Below are 23839 nucleotides of genomic sequence, written 5' to 3'. Positions count from 1 at the left end.
TTGTCTTGCATAATAATAATAACAACTCGTAAGGCATTTCAGCTTTTTTTAATCTAAATTATCTGAATTTAATCTTAAGTGTTTTTTTGTTGTTTTTTTAACAGTGATTCCCTGACGAGCAAAAGCAAGAACAGAGACTCGAGAGAACCTGTTGAAATGATCAAGTTCTCAAAGGTGCCTTTCATCTCTCTATAACAAACAGCGTCTCAGTGCCTTGACTCTGTGTGGTATTTGGGTCTGTTACAGTTTTCTTGATTGTTTTTCTCCTTGTCAGAATCCTCTGACTGAGTCTCTGATCGAGTTCAGTGATGCAGCCATGAACAGAGTAGCCACTGATCTCTTCTTGTGTAAGTTCTCTCCTTCTCCACCTGTCATATGTTATGATTTGTGAGTTCTGGAGGCAATTTTGAATTTCTCTATAAATAAAGTGTGTGCCTGGTTGTGTATTTTGTGTAGCGGCGATGCGTTTCATGGGTGATTCACCTTTACGGGGAGTGACAGAACAGGAAGTGGTCAGCACCTTCCTGAAGGTAATTACACACGACTGTTATGCAGACTATCGTCTTTTTCATAGTTTAATGATGATGTGTGCGTGTGTGTCCTTCCTTCGCAGCTCATAGGAGAGTTCACGTTGATGAGGGACGAGGCTTACTGCCAGCTCCTCAAACAGCTCACGGCTAACACCAGCTCCAAACCGTGAGTGTATCTGTTGCACATCACACACTATAAACCAACACACTGTTCACTTCTCATTCCTCACCGAGTCTGTCATCCTGAGCGTGTCTGTGCTCTCTTGTTTTGTGCAGTGATAGTTGCCAACGAGGCTGGAGGCTGCTGTACATCCTGACTGCTTATCATCGCAGCTCTGAAGTCCTCAAGCCTTTCCTCCTGAAATATCTGCAGCAAGCCTCTCGCAGTGCTGGCGCACAGTATCAGGGTAAAAACACACACATTTGCTATTAAGTGATAGTTGTTTTTTTTAAGTTTGGTTGTACCAGGTACTGACATATAGTCAGAACTGCCTGAGCTGTGCACACCCTCTGCTGGCCCCCTGCTGGTCACTTAGGGCACTTTCACTTTAAATGGCGCAGAATTAGTTTTCCTCAGTTACTATGCTTCATTACGGCAGGTGTGAAAGCTCAACCGAACAAGCAAACTGTGGTTCACCTTAAAAAGTGGGTCTCGGTTGGCTTGTAAGTGAACCCTGGTACAGTTCACTTGCAGTGGGAGATCCCATTGCCTCACCTGCTGCTCATACTGGGAAGCTTCTTGTGAAAAAAACAATTTAGCTGTTACAAACATGCCGTGTGAAAGTGAACCAAACCAAATGAAGGTGTGAATGTTTTCAGTATTCCCCCTGACTATCCTGGTGTGAGTGTGCCCTTAATAAAAATCTCACCAAATAAAATCTATGCCTGTTTAAGTCTCTCCCACACCAAAGTCCAGAGAGAAAATCTGCATCTTTAGCTTGCAAGGACACCAAAGCTGCACGTCTACTGCTGAGGTAACTTGGTGTCACTCAGGTAAATCTAAACAAAGGATTTAAAACAACAAAGTCACAAAATAACACATTTGAACTTACTGATGGAGGCAACAGTGGCTCAGCAACTCCTGTGTGCTGTGATGTAAAATTGATGATTTTCTCTTTGGACTTTGCGGGAGAGTGAGTGTGAGTCAACAAAGGGACTCGAAACTCAGTTTCCAGTCAAAAAAGGCTGTCTTACAACAAGATAAAGTAGCAAAATGTGTCTTAAGGTTTCATGAAGAAAGTCTACATTTTTTAATGACTTAAATCTGTTATGTTTGTTATGTTGTGTCCACACTGGCAGCTCTGCCTCACCTGTCTACCCCACCACATGTGGGGGGGGGGGTTGTGCTGGCAACTCAACTCACAACCACATTTCAAAAAAAGGACAAGTTTGCTGTTACGTGTTACCATAGCAACTAACATGTCACCTTCTCTGTAAATGCATCAGGCATAGCCAAAGCATGTGAGCAAAACCTGAAGAAGACGTTCCAGTATGGCGGCCGCATTGTTCCACCCAACAACATGGAGCTGAAGGCTATGATGGTCAGTGGTGGAGGAAACATTCAGATCCATTACTTTATTATAACTTGTGATACTGACAGAGTAAAGACACTCCTTTATGTATTAATGCTTTACCTTCACTCATGTTCGCTCTGATCAGTCATACCAACCCCCTCACATACAATAAGATACAAATATTGAACATAGCAGCTCACAGGTCAAAATGCAAAACACAGTCCAAATGTCTGGTCATATACCATAGTGTATTTAATGCTATATGGTTCATTTATGTTCAGTTCAGAGAAACATTGTCTTGCAATATACAGTATTGTTGTGAAGAAGTCAAAACACAATCAAAGATAAACACTTTTTTAATCTTAAAATCTTACACAATTATCTTGGAGTTGCACCTCACTCATAGGACAACATGTCTAGTATGTGTGCCGTATGTTTACTGAATGATTTTGTGTGTCCTCAGGCGGGACGGAGTTCAAAACGTCAGCTCTTTCTCTTTCCTGGAGGAATCGAACGCCACGTGAAGATAAAAACATGCTCTGTATGTGTTGAACTACTGTTGGAAGTTTACCAGTAAAGCTATCTAAAGCTGACTTGCTGGCTTCTCATAGACACACATGCTGATGCGCTTGTGTTTTCCAGGTTGCCCTGGAGGTGATTGAAGAGCTGTGTTATGAGATGGCTTTGCACCGACTGGAAGCCATGGAGGAATATGCCATATTTTTAGTCACCAACCGAGGTGTGTTCACACACTTCTCTCTCTCTGTCACACACTCACATTAAATGTTGAGTTACTTCAGAGGGGTTAATCTACTCTTTGTTGCCAGTGAAGCATCTCCACTCACAGATCACATGTCAAATTGCTCTCTGGTTTCTTGCTGTGGGAGAAAGTCACTCTTGTTCGTGACTCCTGATCTGGTCGTCATGGAAAAATAACAAAAGAACAGCAGCAGCGTCTCATTTCTGATACTGATACTGAAAAACACTGAGTCTCTGTCGATAACAATCCAGTACACATGTTCCTCTCCATTTTCGAATAGATGTGCCATTCATGTGCAGTCTCTCGATATGTATATATTTAGATAAAATGATGCACAAAATAATGGCATTAATAAATAAAATACAGTTCATTTCATTTTTTTCTGCTTCATGAAGTTTCTCATTTCAGGCCTTGAGGCGCTCTGACGGCGCACTCTGCATTCTGTTGTTTGTTTTTCCTGCCTTAGCATTAAATAGCTCCACATGAAAACAGCTGACATCTGCTTTCACTTCTATTCTATTCAGAAACGCAGCAGGTCACTCGGCATGTGGTTCTACAAATATTAACGTGACTTTTCGTGGATTATGACGTATGTCTGAATCTGTTATTGCGCTCTTGGGTTTTTTGGCTATAGCCGACCAGATACTGGTCCTGAGTACTGGACTGATAATCCAGCGGGACAGTCTTTCTCTTTTTCAAATAGGTTTTTAATAGTGATCATATCACTTTGTAATGCCGCAGTCGGACACAGCATTTTGTGACTGATTTAAAAGCTGAACCTAAACTTCACATAACATCATTGCTGGTTTCATTCTGTTTTTTTTGTTTTGTTTTTACCTTATGACATATAGCTTTAAGCATCCTTATGTTTCACTGTACACTGTCCATCCATAAAAGAACTGCAAACACAAACAAACAAATAAACCACGCTGCTCTAGCTTATAATCAAGCAATGAAAACTCCACAGGAACAGATGCTACTAACCACCTAGCCATATTTGAATGTCGCTAAATGTTTACAAATGAGATTTTAAATGATGTAAAATTCAGTAACATTCTGAGCGCTGTTAAGGAGAACACACACAGAAACACAGGTTTGCACTGCTTTGAGCGGTATCCCTAACCTTAACCATTTAATGCCTAAACCTAGCTTTTACCGTATCACAATTCAAATCTTAACAGAGAGAAATAAGGCTCTGCCTCATTAGGACCAGGTTTTGGTTTACCCGAGGGCGACTGGTCCTGACAAGGTCAGTGATTTTTTTGCCAGAAAAAGCTTTAGATATTGAAAGTCTCATCCATTAGGTTATGCGCCTGTGAGTATTTTTTCCAAAACACTGCAATGAATTGTGGATTTTTAGATGAGTTAAAATGTCACCAAGTTGTACCTTTCCTCATACAAACTTTTAAAAACCTTTATTTACAAAGGTGTGAGTAATGGTCTGGTAAGTTTATTATAGAATGAAGTCTTTAAGAGACAGGACACTATTTTCACTGATTAAAAACCTGTTACATGTTTTGTATCTTTGGTGTAAATGACGTTGTGTTTTGCTGTGTGCGTTCAGGTCAGAATGTGCGTCCTCTGAACAAAAACGAGTACATCTTGGATGTAGCGACAGAGGCTGAGTTAGTCGACACCAACTACAGCTTTTGGTTCAGAAGAGTCGTCTGGACGCAGCCACTCAAGTTTGAAAATGAGCTTTGTGTTGCGATGCATTATAACCAGGTACCACAGGTGATATTACACATATCTACTGTGTGTGGGTGCATGTGTGCCCATATGTATTTTTGTTTTTTTTTGTCTTTGTAGATCCTGCCCGACTACCGGAAAGGTCTGCTAAACGTTCTGCCACATGGAAAAGTCAGCGAACAACAGTTCCACCAGATTTCCAAACTGGCAGCTTTACAGCACCGAGCCAAGGACATCATCTTCATCCCCAGCATGTAAGGAAACAAAGACAAGGAAAATAACTGAGATATTCTTTACATTTATCCCAAAGGTGAAAACTGAAACTCTGATTTTAAAGGTCAAATTTATGAAATTTGATGAGGACACTCTAAATGAACCTAGGTTTGAGTATGAGAGTGGATGGTTGTTTGTCTCTATATGTGTCCCTGTGATGAACTGGTTAACTGTCCACGGTGTACCCCGCCTAACGCCTTATGTAGCTGAGATTGACCCTCATGGGGAGGATAAATTGGTAGATGGATGGAAGGAAAATTAAAAAAGGGTAAAAAAAACTAAAAACTGTTGCATGCAATAATCCGTGGATAAAAGGTGTTTACACATACTGTACTCAAACGTGGGAGACCACAGACACAGCACACTTTGTGACTGATTTGCAAGGTTTTAATCCTGAGAAAGCACAGACTAAACTTGAGTCATGCCCCACTTCTTTTACATTTGTAAGCATCAGTGTAGTAGTTTTTGAGTAATCCTGACAGACGGACAAACTGGCTGAGATAATAAAAACATTTAATCACAAAAGGGCTAATATTTTCATGCAAAATTTCACTTTCTTTTTAAAGCTTCCTGCTTCTTGCATCTCAGTCTCTGTCCACCCCCACATGGAGCCGGCAGCAGACTCACCCAGTCGTTGAAAATGTCCAAAATCACCGAGCGAAGCCGACTCCTGTTTATCTAACCGTCTGTTTCTGTTCCCCTCTCCTCCAGACATGAACTATCAGAGTACATCGCCACACCTCTGTTCAAAAAGCAGCAACCACAGCAGTGGGTTACCATGGTGACGCAGCACATGCAACAAGTACAGACCTTGAACCCGCACCAGGCCAGAGCACAATTTCTGGGTATGAAATTGACTGAATGTGATTTCAAACTTTACGTGCTGGTGAAGTGTACTTGCTGAACAACAATATTGAAAAATAACAACGAAAATGTATTATATTATAACTTCAATTGAAAACATGAACTTTAGGAAAATGAAAACAATTTAATGTAAATATGTAGATAGCACAAAATAGCAGTGCCTGCAACTCGTGTAATTCATAAAACCACATTTAGAAACAGACTGACGTGATACAGTTAAAACTTTAAAACATCTGAGTATGTGAACTTTTAGGGGAGACTGTTGTGTTAACTCTTGTTTTCAAGGTAAAGAATCAACTGACTTTAACGAGATTAATTAGAATATGCATCACATTTAATAAATGTAATGATACAGATTTTAATAAGAGTCTGTTCATCGAAAAGCACCACAGTTCAAGATCCTTTTGAGTTTTAATCTCTACTATGAGTCAAGCCTCAAAAGGACTTGATCCTGCACTCCAATAATCTAACTTAACAATGTGTCTTTTATTTCACTTTTCATGGCACATCACTATCCATGTTTTTGAAACTACATTAATTTGGTTACTAACATTTTGGTGTAAGACTGTGTGGTATGAGTAGTAGTTCTCATGGAGCATAAACTGAACTTGACATGTAAAATAAGTGGATTGTCCCTTTAACCCTCAGAACACAGAGCATTTAGGCTGTTTTTTCCCCATTACTATGTTAAAACGTATATACAGAGGATATTAGAATGTGCAATATAGAGTGTCTTATATCCTTTTTTCAGCACAATCTATAGTTTTTTTTTTCATTTTCACCAACTATATAAACACACCTCAGCAAAAAGAACTCAAATTTGTTAAAATCGAATTGAACTTGTGAAATTACGTCACATTTAAAAGTTCGCTTGGCTCGTTTCTATGAACAAAAATAAAAAAAAAAACACTATATTTTGTGACATCTGCACAACCACTCCCGTTTGTTTTGTTTTTTAAATATGCAATACAGTATTAATCATACAACGCATAAAAAATGCATTTTGTAAAGACTGATAACGGGACCTATAAAGACATACGCCCCTGGGATGTCCATTTAAGGAGTTGTGTATTATTCCCACAGCAATTTACAAAGGGTTAGTAACTGACTCCTGAGGTGCATCTTATAAAATAAAAAGGTGACTGTATGTGTGTGTGTGTGTGTGTGTGCAGGCCTGGTCAGTGCGTTCCCCATGTTCGGCTCGTCGTTTTTCTACATCCACAGCAGCAGCTCCACCACCTTCTACGCCCCCTGTATTGTTGCTGTCAATCAACACGGCCTCCACTTTCTGCACAAAAACACACACGTAAGGGGACACAAACACATGCATACACTCAGAAATGTCAGCTACTAACATGACTCAGCTTATCGTGACTGAAACATGAGCCCAGAAGTAGATGCACGTAGCTGCAGCAGACTGAAGTGTGGTGTGATGTTTGTGGTGCAGGAGGTGATGGTAGTGGTCCCCCTGGTGGAGGTGCAGTCCAGCCGCACCCAGAGGCCCACTGCTGGAACCAGCTATCCGTACGTAGATCTCACCTTGGGGGACATGAACACGCAGCGGGTCATTCAGTTGCAGTTGGAGCAGGTATTACACAAACAACACACACACACAAGGAGACATTTAAAAGGCTGACACATGCCGACAATCAGATTCAGTAGTTGTTGTAGTTGCTGTGTGTCAGCGTCCATGCTAATGCCAGTTGTGTTTGTCCACAGGGCCTGGAGTTGTGCCGAGTCATCGCCATGCAGGTGGAAAACATGATGTTGGTGCGGGAGAAGAGGCTCACTCTACCGCCCAGTGAAATCACCATGTTATAAGACACACACACACACACATGTCTGCCTTACCGTGTATAAACATACACATAATGTCATAACAGTATAATATTTTATCAATCACCTTATTGGAACACATCCAGAAAATATGGGTTACAAGAGAAGCAAAATAACAAATTTTTCAGCATCTACAGGTGAAAATGTCAAGTATTTAGTGTGACCTACCCTTATACCTTTAACAATAGAACGGCCTTGGTTCTCATAAAACTGGAGTAAAACACTAATTAATGTCATCGGTAGAAACCTTTTTTGTTCTACTATTTCATGTCAAAAAAGGTCTATATATACATGTGTTGTCAAAATCATTGCAATACTTGGGGTAAGTCAAAATATCCATTTGGTGATATATTGTCATCCTTCCCCGTGCAATGCGATGATCCTCCATACACCAGGGCAAATATCGATATTTTTATGAATAAATAAAGGCGCTCTAAAGTAGACAGTCCCTGCCTGTTTCTCTAGTCGGGCATCACTACTTCATGTCTCCTCATGGTGGCGCTGTGCAACTGAATGAGGGAAACTTGGGTGGAAGTTACAGGATGATGGCGGAGAAAGCTACATTAATCATACGTAGACTTTATGCACTTTGTTCTCCATGTTGTGAATAGAGAAATTCTGCACTTTTAACTTTTCACGGATATTTGTTTTCTTCAGTCAGACAGATATCGCTATGCAACTGTCTTACAATATGTTGATTATCACAGAATCGTTGTATCGTATTGTGAGGAGGGAGATTCCCACCTCTATCCAATGCACATGCCAAAGATCACAGAATTTGACAGACAAAAAAAACAACAAAACTGGTGGTGCCCTAAGACATTGGCTCTCAAATTTGCATACCAAGTACCAGTTGAGATAATATTGACCCCACAAAATAACACCATTATCGTCAACGTTAAACTACAGTGGTGTAAATAGGTCGAGCAAAGTTAGCTATAGCCTTTCACAGGAGGCAGATTTATTCTCAATAATATCATTTGCTCTCTCATCATCCTCCCCTTTCCTCACATAATACTTCACACACTGGTATAGTGAAATTAATTAAGATCGAGCGAGTGATAAGGTGACTCTCATTATTATTTATTTTTATTTGTTTCATTTTCTATGCAGTCAAAATTCCTCAGCTCCACTCCAATCACATACCCTGGTTTGTACAGTAGAACAGTATTGCTAATAGTACCACCAGAGGAAGGAAGGTGATGTACCACTGTTGGTACACGTACCACAGTTTGGCAATCATGGCCCCAAGACATATTTGCATGGTAGTGTATGTGAAAACTACCTCTTCTTACTTTCAGGTGTGTGATGTGTGAAGCTCACACACACAGGCACTCATGTGAACACATATGCATGTGTTTTGTTATTTAACTGCAATGACTGAACACATTTGTGTCTTATTTTTCAGGTCGACACCTTGATAATTGCACTTACTACTGTTTTCATGTATTTTACATTAAATGTGGTTCGTCTGTATCAAAGGGTTTTAATAGGATTAATAATAATAAGCATCACAGTCCTGTGCCTTCTCATTACAGTGTTTTATAACTCACATGTTTATTTTTATTTTTTTTATCAATATGCTTGACTGTAAAACTTGATTAGTGTAAACCATTGTTGTATTCAACCAATGTTAATGTGCTTATTTTTTTAAAGAAAACTTGAAAGCAATATGAGCACTTCTGCTTTGTTTTTGTTTGTTTTGTCAACAGTTATAGTTAAATCATTAATCAACAATAAAATCAATGTGGCAATATTATTTTAATGCTGTAGTGCGCAACTTTTAATATATAAAAAAAAAAAAATTACATTTTAATCATTGTCATATGAAGTCGCATAGCGTTGATTAAGCCCATGGGCTCCACATGGCTGAAAACATCAAGAATCACTCGTGAAAAGTTTCAGAAGTGGATTCTTCTGCTGAAAATACACCTGGATGTTTAGTAGTAGTACAGCGAGTCAACTGAAAGGTTGTGGCTTTGATTCCTGGCTTCACTAACACTAACACCCATTACTGAAAATACATGCCCAACCAACAGTGTTCCCCTAAACAACTGCCTGACAGTGTTTTGGTAATTACTCATTAGTCCACACAGGAGAATAGAGATACCGGGCTGGAGCTATAAGAATGTATAAGAATGAAATTGCATAACTAAATGCTCTAAAATAATCAATGCTATTACATTTATTGTATTTACTTTTAATATTCATCAATGTCATTATTATTATTATCATCATTATTTTATTATTATTATTTGTATTATTATTATTATTGTTACTGAAGTAAATAAGTTATTAGTGAGACAATATTAGCAGTAGTCTGGGCTGCCAATCTCGGTTTCTGTGTCCTCCTATGGACGTGCAAGACATTTGATAGCCACGCCCCAAACTGGGAGATCACGACTGAGCATGCGCAGATACGGGGCAGGTTACACGAGTTTATTTTAGACGGGCATTGATGGTGTAAACTGACCGTGGTAGTTTCAAACCTCGTTACTAACAATACTGTGTCTTCAGGACGCTCCAGAGCCGAGTGGAAACCACGTTTCTGGTGTCCCGCGGTGTGGAATTTGTGTGACATGTGAAATGTTGCTGCGTGGTTTGTCCGTATTTCCAGGCGGCGACGAACAGACCAAGCCTGGCTAGCGTGGCTAACTAGCAGCTCGGCTAGTTTCCGTTAGCCTCCCTGCTGGCTGAGTGTGTTGTATTATCGACGCAGCCTTTATCGCAGCTCCGCTGGTCACTCTTTGTCTTGTAATACAATCTTAAAGCTCTAAAGTTTCAAACGTGTCTGCTGTTTAGTGCCACGGAGCAGCTTGGCTTATGCTAGCTACATATGGACCCTGTGTGAGAGCGAGCTAATGCCCCTTTGAGCTACCGTTATCCAACATTCAGTTTGACAACCAGTCCGTTGACCTTAACCAGTCAGTTAAACCGGTGCTGAAATGCAGCGCTGATACGTGCTGTCTTTTGGTTAAGAGCACACGTCGCACACACCAGGCATATTGTTTGGCTGACATGGCAGCCAGCGGATACTCTGACCTGAGGGAGAAGCTGAAATCCACGACGCCACACAGAGACGAGTACAAAAATAAATACGTGGACAGCACGAGTAACGGCAGCGGGAAAGGTCGAAAACGAAAATACCGGGAGTCTGACGACGAGGAGTGTGAGCACAGCGATGACAGCGCGGAGGTCCGTGAGCAGGAGGCCCGCCGGGTGAAGAGCAGCATCCAGCAGAGGAACATCTTCACACCCGAGGAGTGCGCCCTGATTGAGGAGAAGATCGACGAGGTGGTCACCAAAGCAGAGGCTGGTTTGTACCGAGAGCACACTGTGGACAGGGCCCCGCTCCGTAACAAGTACTTCTTCGGGGAGGGCTACACGTATGGAGCCCAGCTGGAGAAGCGTGGACCGGGCCAGGAGAGGCTGTACCGCAAAGGAGAGGTGGATGAGATCCCGGGTTGGGTGCATGAGCTGGTGATTAAGCGACTGGTGTCCGATGGATTGATCCCTGAAGGGTTTGTCAACAGTGCAGTCATCAATGATTATCAGCCGGGTGGCTGCATCGTGTCACACGTGGATCCTCTGCACATCTTTGCACGGCCAATTGTTTCGGTGTCCTTCTTCAGTGACAGTGCTCTCTGCTTCGGCTGCCGCTTCCAGTTCAAACCCATAAGAGTGTCCGAGCCAGTGTTTGTGTTGCCTGTGAAGAGAGGCAGTGTCACAGTACTCAGGTGACTCTTTACTTGTTGTTGTCATCATGTGTTCGTTGACTTACTGGATGTTCTGTAGTTTTTCACACTTGATTTTCTTTATCATTTCCTCAGTGGCTATGCTGCAGATGATATCACCCATTGCATTCGGCCCCAAGACATCAAGGAACGGCGTGCAGTCATCATCCTTAGGAAGTGAGTCATCATACTTGAACCCCAAATATGTCAATGGTACAAAAATCACTGAATCAGTAGCAACTGGATTTCTTGAAGGTGTCTCTCCTCTCATCTAAGACACTTCTTCAGTTCTGAAAGTTTGTGGTGAAACCCAGGATTTTATGTCAGTTATGTTTTTTGAAATCTTACACTGATCCTTGTGTTCCTCTTCCATTTGCCAGGACCAGACCTGATGCTCCTCGTCTGAGCTCTGACAGCCATTTAAGCTTGTGTCCTGTAGAGAGACCCGCTCCTCTGAAAGCCAAACGCTCTCATCGCAAAACAGACCCTGGTGCTGCACACAGGTATACACGTCTACAGATGCAATGAAACTCTTCATATGATCCAATTTTTACCTAAGGTGGAAACATAATTAACTAAGTTATATTGTATGTATATATATATATATATATATCTTTATATATAAATATATATATATATATAAATATTATATAATATATATATATATAGATACGCACGCACACACACACACACACACACCTTTTTGCAAACAAAACAGAATGGGTAGTGGCTTTTGTTTTTCCCAGTGGCTTTCCCTGTGTAGTGGAATGAAAACAACTTATCAAAAGGGAAAATAGAGCCAAAGATGGAGAGTCATAGTAAGTGAGGCGAAACATAAGTGAACCTCAGAAAGATCTGGAGTCAGACTTGAACAGAAACTCAGCACTGAACTTATCCACTGGGGACAGCTTGGGGTGGAGGTGGGTGGCTGTGTTGGGATGGAATTAAATTGATTTTTCTCTTCTTTTTTATTTTTTACGGTTCACTGATGCTGCAGATTTGTCCCTGAAGTCTGACGAAAATGGTCTCAGACTTTAGGACTCGACCATCTACACATCTTACCTTCACACTGCTTTTCTTAGTCTGGCTTTTAATCTGTACAAACAAAAGTCCAGTATGGTTTAAGGCATTATATAATTTACAAAATATTATCATTGATCATCATTGATCACAAGGACATGGATGCAAAAACAAATGAAGCAGAGTAGAGTCAGTAAACATGTAATAAGGGTGATCCAAATTTGATTTAATGACTCTGTCTCTTCCTCTTCCACCAGGCCGAGGGTTCTGGAGATGGACAAAGAGGAGAACAGACATCCTTCACTTTCCCATCATCGACGTCACAGCAGCAGCTCAGAGAACAACTGGGGGCGTGGTCAGGACTATGACAAACACCGGGAGAGTTCAGGGCGCAAAGTCAAAATGAGACGTCATTGAGCGGTCACTCACACATATAAATATTAATTACTATTCTTTCATCTATGTCAGTATTCTGTTCTTTGGTTAGTCATTTTCTAGCTTCAGTTCTAGTCTGACACTAGGAGCACTGTCATCCTACTGTCTGCATTTTGATTTAGGTCTGGATCAGCCTGAGTGTATATTTGTTTCTTGGCAGATGAAGCTGGCATCTCTGCTACACATTATATAATTACTTACTTCGAATAGACTTGGTTCTTAACCTTTTCTATCACCTTAAATTAAACATCTTTTGTTTCTATGTTCATAGATTTTAAAAAGAATGGCATGTATTTTTTGTAACCAAGATGTACAGACCTTAAAAGCTAAAAGGAAGGTGTACGTATGGACTTGTACAAAAGAAAACCTGACCTGTAATCTAACTTGTTATAATGTACAATACATTTGTATAGTCTTTGACTGGGTGAAATTTTATGCAGACTGGAGCTTTTTTTAAAGTTGCACATACATCTTTGATTCATACATTTAGTGTGCCATCTCCGTTCTTTTGTCACAGTTAAAGTAACTGGAAGGTGTTTGGTCGTGCTTCCTGTGTCATGATTTGGTCTGACTGGGTGGCTCTTCTTGAAATATGGTTTATCAACTAAACTGATGCTTTATGGGATGATGAAATACTCAGGCCTTGTTTAAAACTCTTCTTTCAGTCTGAAGTTGCAATACCTTCTATAGTGACAGACTCAGTGCTGTTGATGTTCTTTTTGAACCAAATTATTTCTTGGTCATATCAGGTAATCTTTGAGCTAAGCTGACCCTTTAAAGTCTGTAAACTCGACTCGACTTGGCAGAGAATGCATTTGCATATGTGTTTGGCTCATAAACATGAGTTTGTTTGTTGCTCTCAGTCATATTTGTCAGAGGTACTTACGTTAGAAGCCGGTTCATTTCTAAAACAGGATGGATGTTTGTTTTTTTGACACTTTTGAGTTTGAACACATTGACATGAATTTAAAGTAATCACTGGATCTCTTGTGACGTAAATGGGTCACCAACTTTTTGGTTAGGTGTAGCAGATAAGTTGGGGTTATCAAGTTTTATTAGGTATATATATATATATATATATTTTTTTTCTGGCCTGTTAGAATAATGCAGAAGTCGTCTCCAGAGTATGATTTCCCCTTCCATATTGAGCTGGATGTCTAACAAGCAGGAAGAGCTTCCAGTTACAATGTTTATTCACATCAATTACTATGAAGACACATTTGCTAATAAATGCAGTGGCTTTACCTGACAAGTGTAACTTGTTTATATAGAATGTGTAGGATGTGACATTAGTTGAACACACTTTGTAGGCTTTTGGTAAAGATCAAACGGTTGTGGTTTTTGTTTTTCCCCAAAAAATCTCCAGCTGACCAAAGCTCGAGCACATCTTTATAACAGCAACAGTGTATACTGTACACAGCACATTACAAGCTGGTTGTTCATACAGTGTACATTCACTGTATTATCTCAGGCATGTTCTTGGTTTTTTTGTTTTGTTTTTTGTAAATGCCCTCAGCTCATACCCACCCACTGAAAAGGTTTTCATGTGTTTGCTAACTGTTGAAATTTAACTTCAGTGGCACCTCACTGAGTGAAGTTAACTATTTTTTTTAGAAAGATTAATTGAATAACAGATTTCAAATATCAGTTACATGTTATAATAATTAGGTTTAAAAAAGAGACTTGTATATGGGTAGCAAGTTGGTGACAACAATCAAATGCATAATAGGGCTGCAACTAAAGATTATTTTCATAATCGATTAATTAGCTAATTATTTTCTTGATTCTTGATTCAAGTAATTGTTTGGTCCAGAAAATGTTTATTAGTGTTTCTCATACCTGGAAATGATCGTTTGATTTGTTTTTTATATGGAACAAATAATCCAGAGACTATTCATGTTTAAGAAGCTGGCTAAAAAGCTTGTAGCTTGTTTTAATCATTGAAAAAACACTAAAACTGATTGATTATCAAAATAGTTGGCGATTTATTTAGTAATCGAATAAATAATATTTGTTGCAGCCCTAATGCAGTCAATCATATGATGAGAAATTAACTATTCAGCAATAAAAATAAAGGATTATTAGACATTTACCACGTTTTCAAATGAACCATTTCTTCAATTCAATTTCAAGTTGAAGCCAACTTCATTATTTACATTTCAGGGGACTGAAGAAAAAAAAGGATGTTGTTGCCGTAGCTCCGGAGCTAAATGCTGGGGGCGCTAGTGCACTTTGTGCATGAACCACGTTTACTAGAAGAAGAAGTCAACAGCAGCTGTTAGCTCTCTGGTTGAACTATATTTAGCGACTTGGCGATAGTTGTAGTTCGTGCAATTGATGAAAAGGTATCGAAAGGCGTATTTTGACAAACCCTGATGGTTGTGGACCAGGCTGTTGAACTTTTCTCCGCACTGAGTGGTAAGTACAGTATGTTAGAGAGTGTTCAGGTAGCTGTCACTGACTGCTAATGTAGCTGGCTAACTTCACTTATCTGACGTCACACGAGCTTTTCGTCCTTTTTGCTGCTCTTCGTGCTGCAATACCTCACTTAACTCTGGTCATGTCTGCTAAATGAGTGTGTATATGATATGTCACTGTAATGTTATCGATTCCTGAGGTTAAATCTGCATCCTGAATAGAAACCAAACACTGGAGATGAGGCGATACCAGCACTAGGGGAAAAGTCAGCAGGTGAATGTTGGAATATATCTGTCAATAGTCCAGTCAGGAGGATGATAAGACTTCTTTTTATATCATAACATGAGATAGATAATTCCAGTTTAATACATTAACAGCAGGTCTGCGGATTCAGTGCTGCCATTCTTGCCAGTACAATAAAGGCCTGCAGACCACACGCTTCATAATTAAGTAAAATAAGTTTATGGTCTCATACAGAGCCCCTGAAACAACAAACTGGTGGTGTATTAATTGTGATTGCACAATACAAATATAAAATTAAATAAATTTTTTCATAATTGATTAATTGAGTCTTCCAATTTTAAAGCAAGATTTCTGATTTTGCTTTGCTCCACATAGCAAAAAACAAAGCAAATACATTAAAATACATAAATTCCAGGTTTGGTAAACACTGATCAACATTTTGAAGTACTCATTTTATCAAGAAAAACATTCATGTATTAAAATAATCATTAGTTGCAGCCCTACAGTAATCAATAGCATTATGATTGATTGACACTATATTCCAAACTGTTGTTGAGTGGCACATGTATGTCCCAGTAAACTACCTTTTGCCTTTTCTCCTATCATAAACTTAACCTGTACTGAAATCTCCCTCAGATGATAAAGGAACTAACATTGAGCAGGGAAGTGTACTTTGCTCTGGTGTCTCATTTGTCTCCTCTGTGCAGTACGTGCCACAGACATTTGTTGTGGTGTAACTTAACTGGGGAAGTTCAGGTTGTTTTATATTTGATCCAGCCACCCAGTGTGACTCAGACATGTATTTGGACTATAAATAGAACGTGCTTCCATTCTCAGGACCTTGTTTCTCTGGCAAGGAGAAAGAGGACATGTACAAACTGCATTGAGATTACTTTGAGTTATTTGTTTATGGGTTTCAGGTGCCAGGAACTAAAAAAGCACATTGCATTTGTTCAGTTTTGAGCAAAATAAAAATGATTTTTTTAACTATATCACACATACTGACTTGTAGAATGTGTCCTCTAGTGAAAATCTGAAAGCAACACTGTAAGTTTTGTGGATGTGCTGTTATTTTTGCAAACAGACCACAGTGGAATTGGATATTTAATGACTTCTAAGTCTTTTTAAACCTAGTTTCAGCATTACTTGCTGCACCTGATTCCCTCAGTTTGCGTCTGGTTATTATTATTAATTCACCAAACTTACAATATGCAAGAGCATTTGTTTTCTGGTGCAGGGTGGAGGCACTGAGTCAGCGAGCCATTAAAATGATTTTGAAGCAGCTATTTAAAGGATAAAAATACAGAATCAATTCATAGTTTTCCCTCTTGACCAAAATAAAAAAGTTGATGATTTTAGTTTTGCGGTTTTAGATCTGCTCAGACTGATAGACACTCCCCAAATAGGCCTTTATAACCACTGATATTTTCCCCCCAAATTTTTTAGAGATACCTTACTGTCCTGTCTTGTTACTTTCTGCTCACCTCAATTTATGCATTCTCTCTTCTGAAGGCTAACCACAAAAAGGAAGAAATGAACTTCCAGGGTAGTCGGAGGCGAGGAGAGGATGGCATTGCCATGGTGATAGACTTCCTGCTGTCAAATGCCCGGCTGGTTCTGGGAGTTGGTGGGGCTGCCATGTTAGGAATTGCTACGCTGGCTGTGAAACGTGTGAGTGTTTTTCAGGTTGTTTGCACCACACGAGTGCTTTCTTGAATATTTGAATATGGTAAAATCTTCTTTTGCATCTTCTGCATTTGGAAAACATAAATTACAACACAAGTTGCAACCAATACCTGCAACCAAAAATGCATTAATACTTCCTGTAGTTTTGGCATTACATTTTATTTTGCTTGCCAATTTGCACTCACAGTACCCCCTGCTGGACAACTTGTTAATTACTTTAAAAAGTCTGTTGCATTTCTAGGCTGGATATTTTAAACTTGAATAGATTTTTAATGTTCAAGCTTGAACTATCACCTACAACTGTTCTATTGAGTGTGTAGTCATATTAAATTAAAAGTGCATTAATGTAACTACTTTGGGGTCAATTTGTCATGTAAACATTAATATCTTTAATGAGAAATCAACATTATATACAATTTACAGCATAAGTTCAGTTAAAATCTCTTTCATAACCAAGCAAAATTGTTATGGGAACTGAAATATCCTAAAATGAATCCATACTGAAATATACAAAATCAACTAGAAAATTTAATAGAATCAGGATCTTGTGAATCAGAATCGATTCAGGGAATCATATCCACCCCAAATTGTAACAATGAGTGTTTGCGTTTAGCTGATAGAGCGCGCTGGCCGTGCAGCCGATGATGAAAAGGTGGAACAGAAGATGGCTGAAAGTTGGGAGGAGTTGAGTTTGGTGTCCGCCTCCCCCACACTGATCACAAAGGGCATAGAGGGTGTGGTGATGAAACATGTTGCTAAGGCCACCAGACAGCAGAAAGGTAGGTAACATTTTAAAAGGTGTATATATTCTTATCATCATTGTAACCCTTCACAGCTGTATTTAACCTTTGTCGCCATCAGATGACCTGTGTCAACAACCCCAGATGTCCTCTATGGAGGTGTCCAAACCCGAGTCAAAGTCCAAGAGGCTCCAGCTGTGTGTCCTCAGTTTGCAGGTACACTCTGACATTTCAGCTGTGAGCTCTTGAAGAGACAGATTATCCATTCAGTCCCAGCAGCTGCTGTAAGGAGCTGCTGCTTGGTGTTGGCTCATTCATTTATGCATGTGTAATGTGTTTTGCAAAGCACAGCGCTTAGGGGATACGCATTGTTATTCACTGTTTAGGCTGCACAGAGCCCCAAGAGCCTTGAATAATCAAAATACAACGTGCACTTGTGCACTGACTGTATGGTAGAAGTCAAAGAAGCATGAAACAGCTTTGTGCTTGTGTGCAGGGAGGTTGTGACTGTTCTGTGATAACTACATGAAATAATTTGTTCAATGGTCGCAGAGCGGTTGCAAATGCTTGACTGGACTTAAGAGGGTAATTGGAAGAATGTGATTTGCCTTTTAAATAAGGCTTGAGCAGATGATCTTGTATGAACAGTTGTGCATCTCTGGAATGCAGATTATTCAGAAGAGTTGAAACAATCTGAAAATTAGATCTTTCGCTGTCAAACTTGTAGTTAATTTCATACTAAAATAAAAGCAAAAATCAAATTTAAAATGATTTTTTTTTTTTAAAGTCTGGTTGTATAAGGTACAGCCACATAGTCAACACTCAATGTGCCGTGCCTGCCCCCATCATGCCATCAGCCTGTAGCTGTCATTATTCGCTTTCATTCAAAATATGGCTGCCAGCAAAAACACAAGGCAAAACAGACTACATATACAGCTATTTGTCACAGTTGGACAACATTGGACTGGAAACTGAATTTGTCAACTGCTCCCTCTCCATACCAAAGTCCATAGAGGATATCAGCAATTTTACATCATGGCGCACAGGAGTTGTTGGTCCACTGCTGCCTCCATCACTAGTGTCAAATGTGGAATTTTTGACTGATCCTGCAGTCAGATTTACCTAAAGAATGCAAACTTTCCAAACATGGTGGCAGTAGATTAGCAGCTCCTGTGCTCCCACAAGCTAAAAGCAAATATTTTCTTAATGAGCTTTGTTGCAGGAGAGTTGGCAGTTTAAAAACTCCACTTTCCAGTCGGAGAAGAGATGAGATAAAGTTGTAAATATATTCTGATAGATATCATCGACTTAGGCAGCGATTTTACTAGACAAGCCTTTTAAATTAGTTTTTCATGTGTAGCTGCTGTGCAGATTAGATTCTGAGGTTAATTTGTGTTGAGCAGAAAACATCGGAGGGTTCACCTAAGGTTTACTGTCATCTTGGTGTCAGTGGTTTGTACAGGGACTGACTTGTTCTGCTTCTGTCAACTGTGTGCAGGAGCGTCTGCAGCAGTACTATCACACAAGAGCAGCACTATCTCCACCTGAGATCCAGAGAGCTCAGTCTCTGGCTCTGGACATCTGCACTGAGATCCAGGGCTTTCTGCACAGCCGACAGCCTGACATGCCTCTGGGAGAAATGAGTCTCGGTGGTTCTCTTCTTGACGACATGCAGGTACAAACACAACCACACTCAAAAATGTAATGTTCTTAAGCAAGATGTAATACAAGTGCCACCTGGGTGTCTTGTGTGTGTTTAGGTGGTCACTGCGGACCACGCCTGTCTGCTAGTTCCTCTGCAGCTGGAAGCTTCTCTCTGGCGTCTCATCCCTGGAGAAGAAACACTGCTCACACACCCGCTGCACTGGATGGTCCGCCGGGTTAATCTAGAATATTTTCCCAGAGGAAGGAGCTACTGGGACAGGTGATCATACTCGGGATGAAAAAAAGCATTTTATCGCAGTTTCAGAAATAATCTGCATCCATAGGAAAAAGCCTGATTTGTAAATGATAATAAGTGCACAGTACATGGCTAACTTGCATGTACTATGCTCTTGTTTATCTTTGCATCCCTGCACAAATACTATCTGTGTAATCCTGTAACAGCAGCTTTGTCAAGTCATATCGAAACTTCACAAATGTATATTAGTATGTGTGTATTTTGAAGTCAACGTATGAAACATAAACATACTTACTCTCTAACTAACATACTAAATAACATACTCTCTGAAACTAGTCTTTCCTTGTGTCTCGTAGGTACCTGGTGGGCGGTTACTTGTCTGCAGAAGCTGTTGTGAACATGTTTAGTAAAGCCGTCATGGACAGTATAAACTGGCCGTCCATCAGCTGCACAATGGACTGTCTCGTCAGCCCTGTACCGGGAGGACCAGACCTGAGACTAGAGATAAGGTGCGTGCCTTCTTGAACATGACTATTGTTGATTGTTTTTGTTGACTTTTGTTATTTTATTTAGTCACAGTAACTTTTTTTTGTATAATGTGCAAATAGACAATGTAAAGTGCAGCCTCTCTATCACTGTCTTCTTCTTTCTAATGCGCTTCCATAACTTATGTGTTGTATATCTGTCTTTTAAAATGGCATTATTATGCAGCAGCTGTGTTGTGTTTAGTTCATGCAGGCAGTTAAAGGAGCACTTCAGTTTAATTTTTAGCACTTGAGTCTATCTCTGAAACTTTGAGTGCTTGTTTTCAACTTCAGCTGCTGTATGAAGCTGTCTCACTTTGCTTGTGCTGTGTGCTTCTTTCTCTTTGTTTGCTCAGCTGTGATGTATAATACGTCACTCTTTGTCCAGGGTGGGAACATCACCACAGACATGGAAAACCTGCTATACTGAGAGAGAGAGTCACACAGGGAGTGTAGTGTGGAGCTGATTGGCTTAAAATGCCTGTTAAGTGAGTGATTAAAAAAAAAAAAAGGTTTTAAATCGTGTTAAACTCAGCTGTATTCTGTGCTCTGAGACGGAATGAATTCTGTGTCCATTGAAGCCATTGAACATACTCGCACTCTATTCTGGTCTACCTGCTCGAGTGGGGACCAGAGTCCCCAAACGTAGTGGTTCATCAGTGTTTGCACAGAATATTAACTTAAACACTCCGTTAACAACATATCTAAATAGCGCTAGTTTAGCAGCAGTCCTCCCCCCTCTTCCTAAGCAGTACCTGCAGCCTCACAGCAGGAGTCTGCTCCTCTTTCTGTTCTTCTCTACTTATTTTCTTCATCTTTAGATGATTTTACATCAAGTGTCAGAGCTTTTCCAGGTAAGGCACATTTGTTGAAGACATCTCAGCTAGCTAGTAAAACAAAGGCAGTAGTTTAGGAGCAGATGCAGTGATTCAGGAGTGAACGGGAATCCGCAGTTAAAGGCTCCTGTGTGTCATGAAGTCATATTTTTATGACTACTTGAAGGAACCGTTTTCAGTTTTAACTTCATAATTCTTTACTCTACAGATAAAACATTTTTTCGCATGTTCTCTGCCACTATCTTCTAATGTGTATTATTTGTGAAGACAAGAAATGTCAAATTTGTTTTACTGAATCTTTGATTTGACAGTGATCTGAATGTAGTGGAGGTTTTTGTGCATTTAAGTTACACACTACAGGTAACCCTAAACTATTGCTCCTCTCTTTTAATTGGTTCATGCACTGAATGTTATCGAGTCTAAATAATAAGTCTTTCATATGCTTTAACATAAAATAGTATATAGCAGTATGATTTAAAAGAATGATATTAATATGGTTATAAGAGGCACACAAAGAGGCAGGAGGTCCATGTTTATCTCAATAACCTTTACCTTTCTAATAGTTATTTTTTTCTGACTCTTCAGGCCTCGAAATGAAGAAGGGGCAGTGAGCAGTGATGATCCCTTGTTCATCACCATGTTGCCTCTGTTGAGGCAGGAGGATGTTGTCCTGACAGCCCAGCCTGAGCTCACCTCTCCCTGGGTCAACGCGTGGCACCTGTCTTTATACCCTTGGGAAACTCAGCGTCTGGCCCAACTGGATGCCGCTGATGACGGCTCCCGCAAACAAACACTTAAAATCTTAAAGGCAGTTTGCAGACTGAACCCAGCACTGCGGCCGCTTGAATCTGCCCCGCTGGCCAATCTCATCCTTCACCTCAGTGACAGTGAGAGCGACTGGTGCCAGACCAGCCTGGATATGAGATTTCAGCAGTGTATCACAGAGCTGATTGGCTACCTCGAGCAAGGGGTGTTACAAAGTTACTTCAAACCAGCTGTCAATCTGCTGAGCGGCTTGTCAGAGGACCAGGTGGACCAGATGGGCTTCATGCTCTACTGCGCTGTGTCAGAGCCTGAAATACTGCTGATATAACTCACTGTGCACACACTTTATTTCTCAATCTCTGACACAGGGATCAAAGGCTTTATCTTATATGATACATGGTGTTTGGTGTAAGACAAAGACGTATTCTTCCTTCTCACCCCATTTAGCCTCTCCATCTGGCATTGTTGTTAGGTAACAAGGTACAGTTTTGATAACAAAATGGCAGCAGGCACCGTGGACTGATCTGTACACCAGAGGAGGAGAGGCCACACGGACGGTGCAGATGTGAACGTGATAAACACATTAAAGGAGACATGGCAAGGAAAGGAGCTGTGGAAGTGTTAATCAGATGTTTGAAATAATGCATCGGGATGTGTGTGTGTGTGTGATCATGAATCCACACACTACAGCAAGATCTACTGTCATTTGTCTTCATATGAAGTGAGTCGGCAAAGTTCAGGATATCTATTAACAGCAGGGAAAGTTTATTGCTTGAGTTTTCCTTTTAATTAGTGCTACTCTGCATCATTTATCTAAAGCTCCTTTAATATATTATAACTTTGCAGAAAAATAATTAAAAGAAAAAAAACACCAGGATTTGCTGCATTTGTTATAAACTGTTCTGTGTAACTGAGTTTGGCTCATTTAACTCAGCATTTATATTTTTTCATATTGAAGGTTTAAGTGTGCAGTATTTTTGTCTGGTTTAATGTTTGGATGGCCAATATTATTTTGGGTCAATTATTCCTGTAAATTGTTGTTAAAGTGGCCTAATATTTAAATGCAGTTGATTTTAAATAAGAATAAATGTGAGTGTGTGTGAGAGATTTTCTGTGATTGAAGAGTGAAACTACAAATAAAAATGAAAGCACTTGTTTAGATTCTCTCTTTGTTGCTCCAAATAGTTTTTATGCAGTGGACCTTTCATCACAATGGGTTTTTTTTAACTCTGCAGCTTTATTGATCAAAATCATGTCACGTGACATTTGGTTGAGCAACAGATTCTCTAAACGGCTTAATGGATGCCTACTAACATGTGACAATGACCTTTAGACTTAAACAAAACTATGATATGTAGACAAAAGCAACAAAATGAAATACAAGTTTTTTTAAAAACTGAAATTGTAGACATAATTGACACAAAATGTAATAAGTTATAGTAAAGTTAAAGCTTCAAGGAGCATTGAATATATATGTGATATGGTCGAAGACTTGAAAATGTGACCATATCACACCGTTTCTCAAATCCCTTCATTGGCTCCCAGTCTCACACAGGATTGAATACAAAATCTCACTACTAACCCACCAGTGCATCTATGGTAATGCTCCAACCTACTTGAAGGAGCTAATCACCCCTCAACCCTCTCCACAACACCTCCGCTCCGGCCAGGCAAACCTCCTGCAAATCCCAAGGATCCAAGCTCCGAACGATGGGAGACAGAGCCTTCTGCCACACTGCTCCCAGTCTTTGGAATATGCAGTGGCATAATAACTACATCTCTGACGTTTGTAACAAACCAAACCGTTAGAAAATTGCGCAAGTTATCGTTATTTAAAAAGTCCATGTACCACTACAACATGTTGTGTGTGAGCGAGTTTAGCTGACTGTAGCAAGATGGCCGCCCTGTGCGGACGTTCGACACCATTGGCCAGCAGCGCGGACGAGACGTCTCGCCTATTACAGTATATCTATGGTCACAGGGGGCAGTCCGTGAGAAGGGGCGTGTCGTGAGCGGCTTCAGCTGGATATTCTTGGAACCAACGCGAGGGAGGGAGAGAGGGAGGGAGAGGA

The 23839-nt window shown here is 40.1% G+C and overlaps 3 protein-coding genes across 3 annotated transcripts in view; all 3 read left to right on the top strand.

Annotated features, from left to right (window-relative positions):
* myo15ab (myosin XVAb) overlaps positions 1-8091 on the top strand; it is a 59274-nt gene extending 51183 nt beyond the window's left edge. Inside the window, exons 62-75 of the mRNA XM_044027581.1 lie at positions 105-174; positions 275-347; positions 457-530; positions 614-696; positions 807-937; positions 1977-2071; positions 2508-2585; positions 2687-2783; positions 4369-4529; positions 4614-4747; positions 5478-5611; positions 6803-6936; positions 7078-7218; positions 7350-8091. Of these exons, the coding sequence (XP_043883516.1) occupies positions 105-174; positions 275-347; positions 457-530; positions 614-696; positions 807-937; positions 1977-2071; positions 2508-2585; positions 2687-2783; positions 4369-4529; positions 4614-4747; positions 5478-5611; positions 6803-6936; positions 7078-7218; positions 7350-7451 (1507 nt within the window). The 3' untranslated portion in view covers positions 7452-8091. The remainder of the gene's footprint in view (positions 1-104; positions 175-274; positions 348-456; positions 531-613; positions 697-806; positions 938-1976; positions 2072-2507; positions 2586-2686; positions 2784-4368; positions 4530-4613; positions 4748-5477; positions 5612-6802; positions 6937-7077; positions 7219-7349) is intronic.
* Positions 8092-9885: 1794 nt separating this feature from the next.
* Positions 9886-13090, top strand: alkbh5 (alkB homolog 5, RNA demethylase). Its single transcript, XM_044029303.1, has 4 exons — positions 9886-11203; positions 11297-11377; positions 11581-11703; positions 12478-13090. The coding sequence occupies exons 1-4, from the start codon at positions 10485-10487 to the stop codon at positions 12635-12637; spliced, it is 1083 nt and encodes a 360-aa protein (XP_043885238.1). The 5' UTR covers positions 9886-10484; the 3' UTR covers positions 12638-13090.
* Positions 13091-14903: 1813 nt separating this feature from the next.
* mief2 (mitochondrial elongation factor 2) lies at positions 14904-22926 on the top strand. The gene is made up of 8 exons (XM_044029238.1): positions 14904-15073; positions 16829-16987; positions 17616-17781; positions 17864-17958; positions 19241-19417; positions 19503-19666; positions 19999-20151; positions 21588-22926. The coding sequence occupies exons 2-8, from the start codon at positions 16850-16852 to the stop codon at positions 22093-22095; spliced, it is 1401 nt and encodes a 466-aa protein (XP_043885173.1). The 5' UTR covers positions 14904-15073; positions 16829-16849; the 3' UTR covers positions 22096-22926.
* Positions 22927-23839: the final 913 nt, after the last annotated feature.

This window comes from Solea senegalensis, linkage group LG6, assembly GCF_019176455.1.
Source record: "Solea senegalensis isolate Sse05_10M linkage group LG6, IFAPA_SoseM_1, whole genome shotgun sequence".
NCBI lineage: Eukaryota > Metazoa > Chordata > Actinopteri > Pleuronectiformes > Soleidae > Solea > Solea senegalensis.
Note: the sequence above shows the minus strand (reverse complement) of the source record. Positions and strands in the feature narration are given on the sequence as shown.

Coding starts and splice junctions, on each gene's coding strand:
- alkbh5 (XM_044029303.1), top strand. CDS start 10,485: ATGGCAGCCAGCGGATACTCTGACCTGAGGGAGAAGCTGAAATCCACG. Junction 11,204..11,296: donor GGCAGTGTCACAGTACTCAG/GTGACTCTTTAC, acceptor TCATTTCCTCAG/TGGCTATGCTGCAGATGATA. Junction 11,378..11,580: donor GCAGTCATCATCCTTAGGAA/GTGAGTCATCAT, acceptor TCCATTTGCCAG/GACCAGACCTGATGCTCCTC.
- mief2 (XM_044029238.1), top strand. CDS start 16,850: ATGAACTTCCAGGGTAGTCGGAGGCGAGGAGAGGATGGCATTGCCATG. Junction 17,959..19,240: donor TGTGTGTCCTCAGTTTGCAG/GTACACTCTGAC, acceptor AACTGTGTGCAG/GAGCGTCTGCAGCAGTACTA. Junction 19,667..19,998: donor GGAAGGAGCTACTGGGACAG/GTGATCATACTC, acceptor TGTGTCTCGTAG/GTACCTGGTGGGCGGTTACT.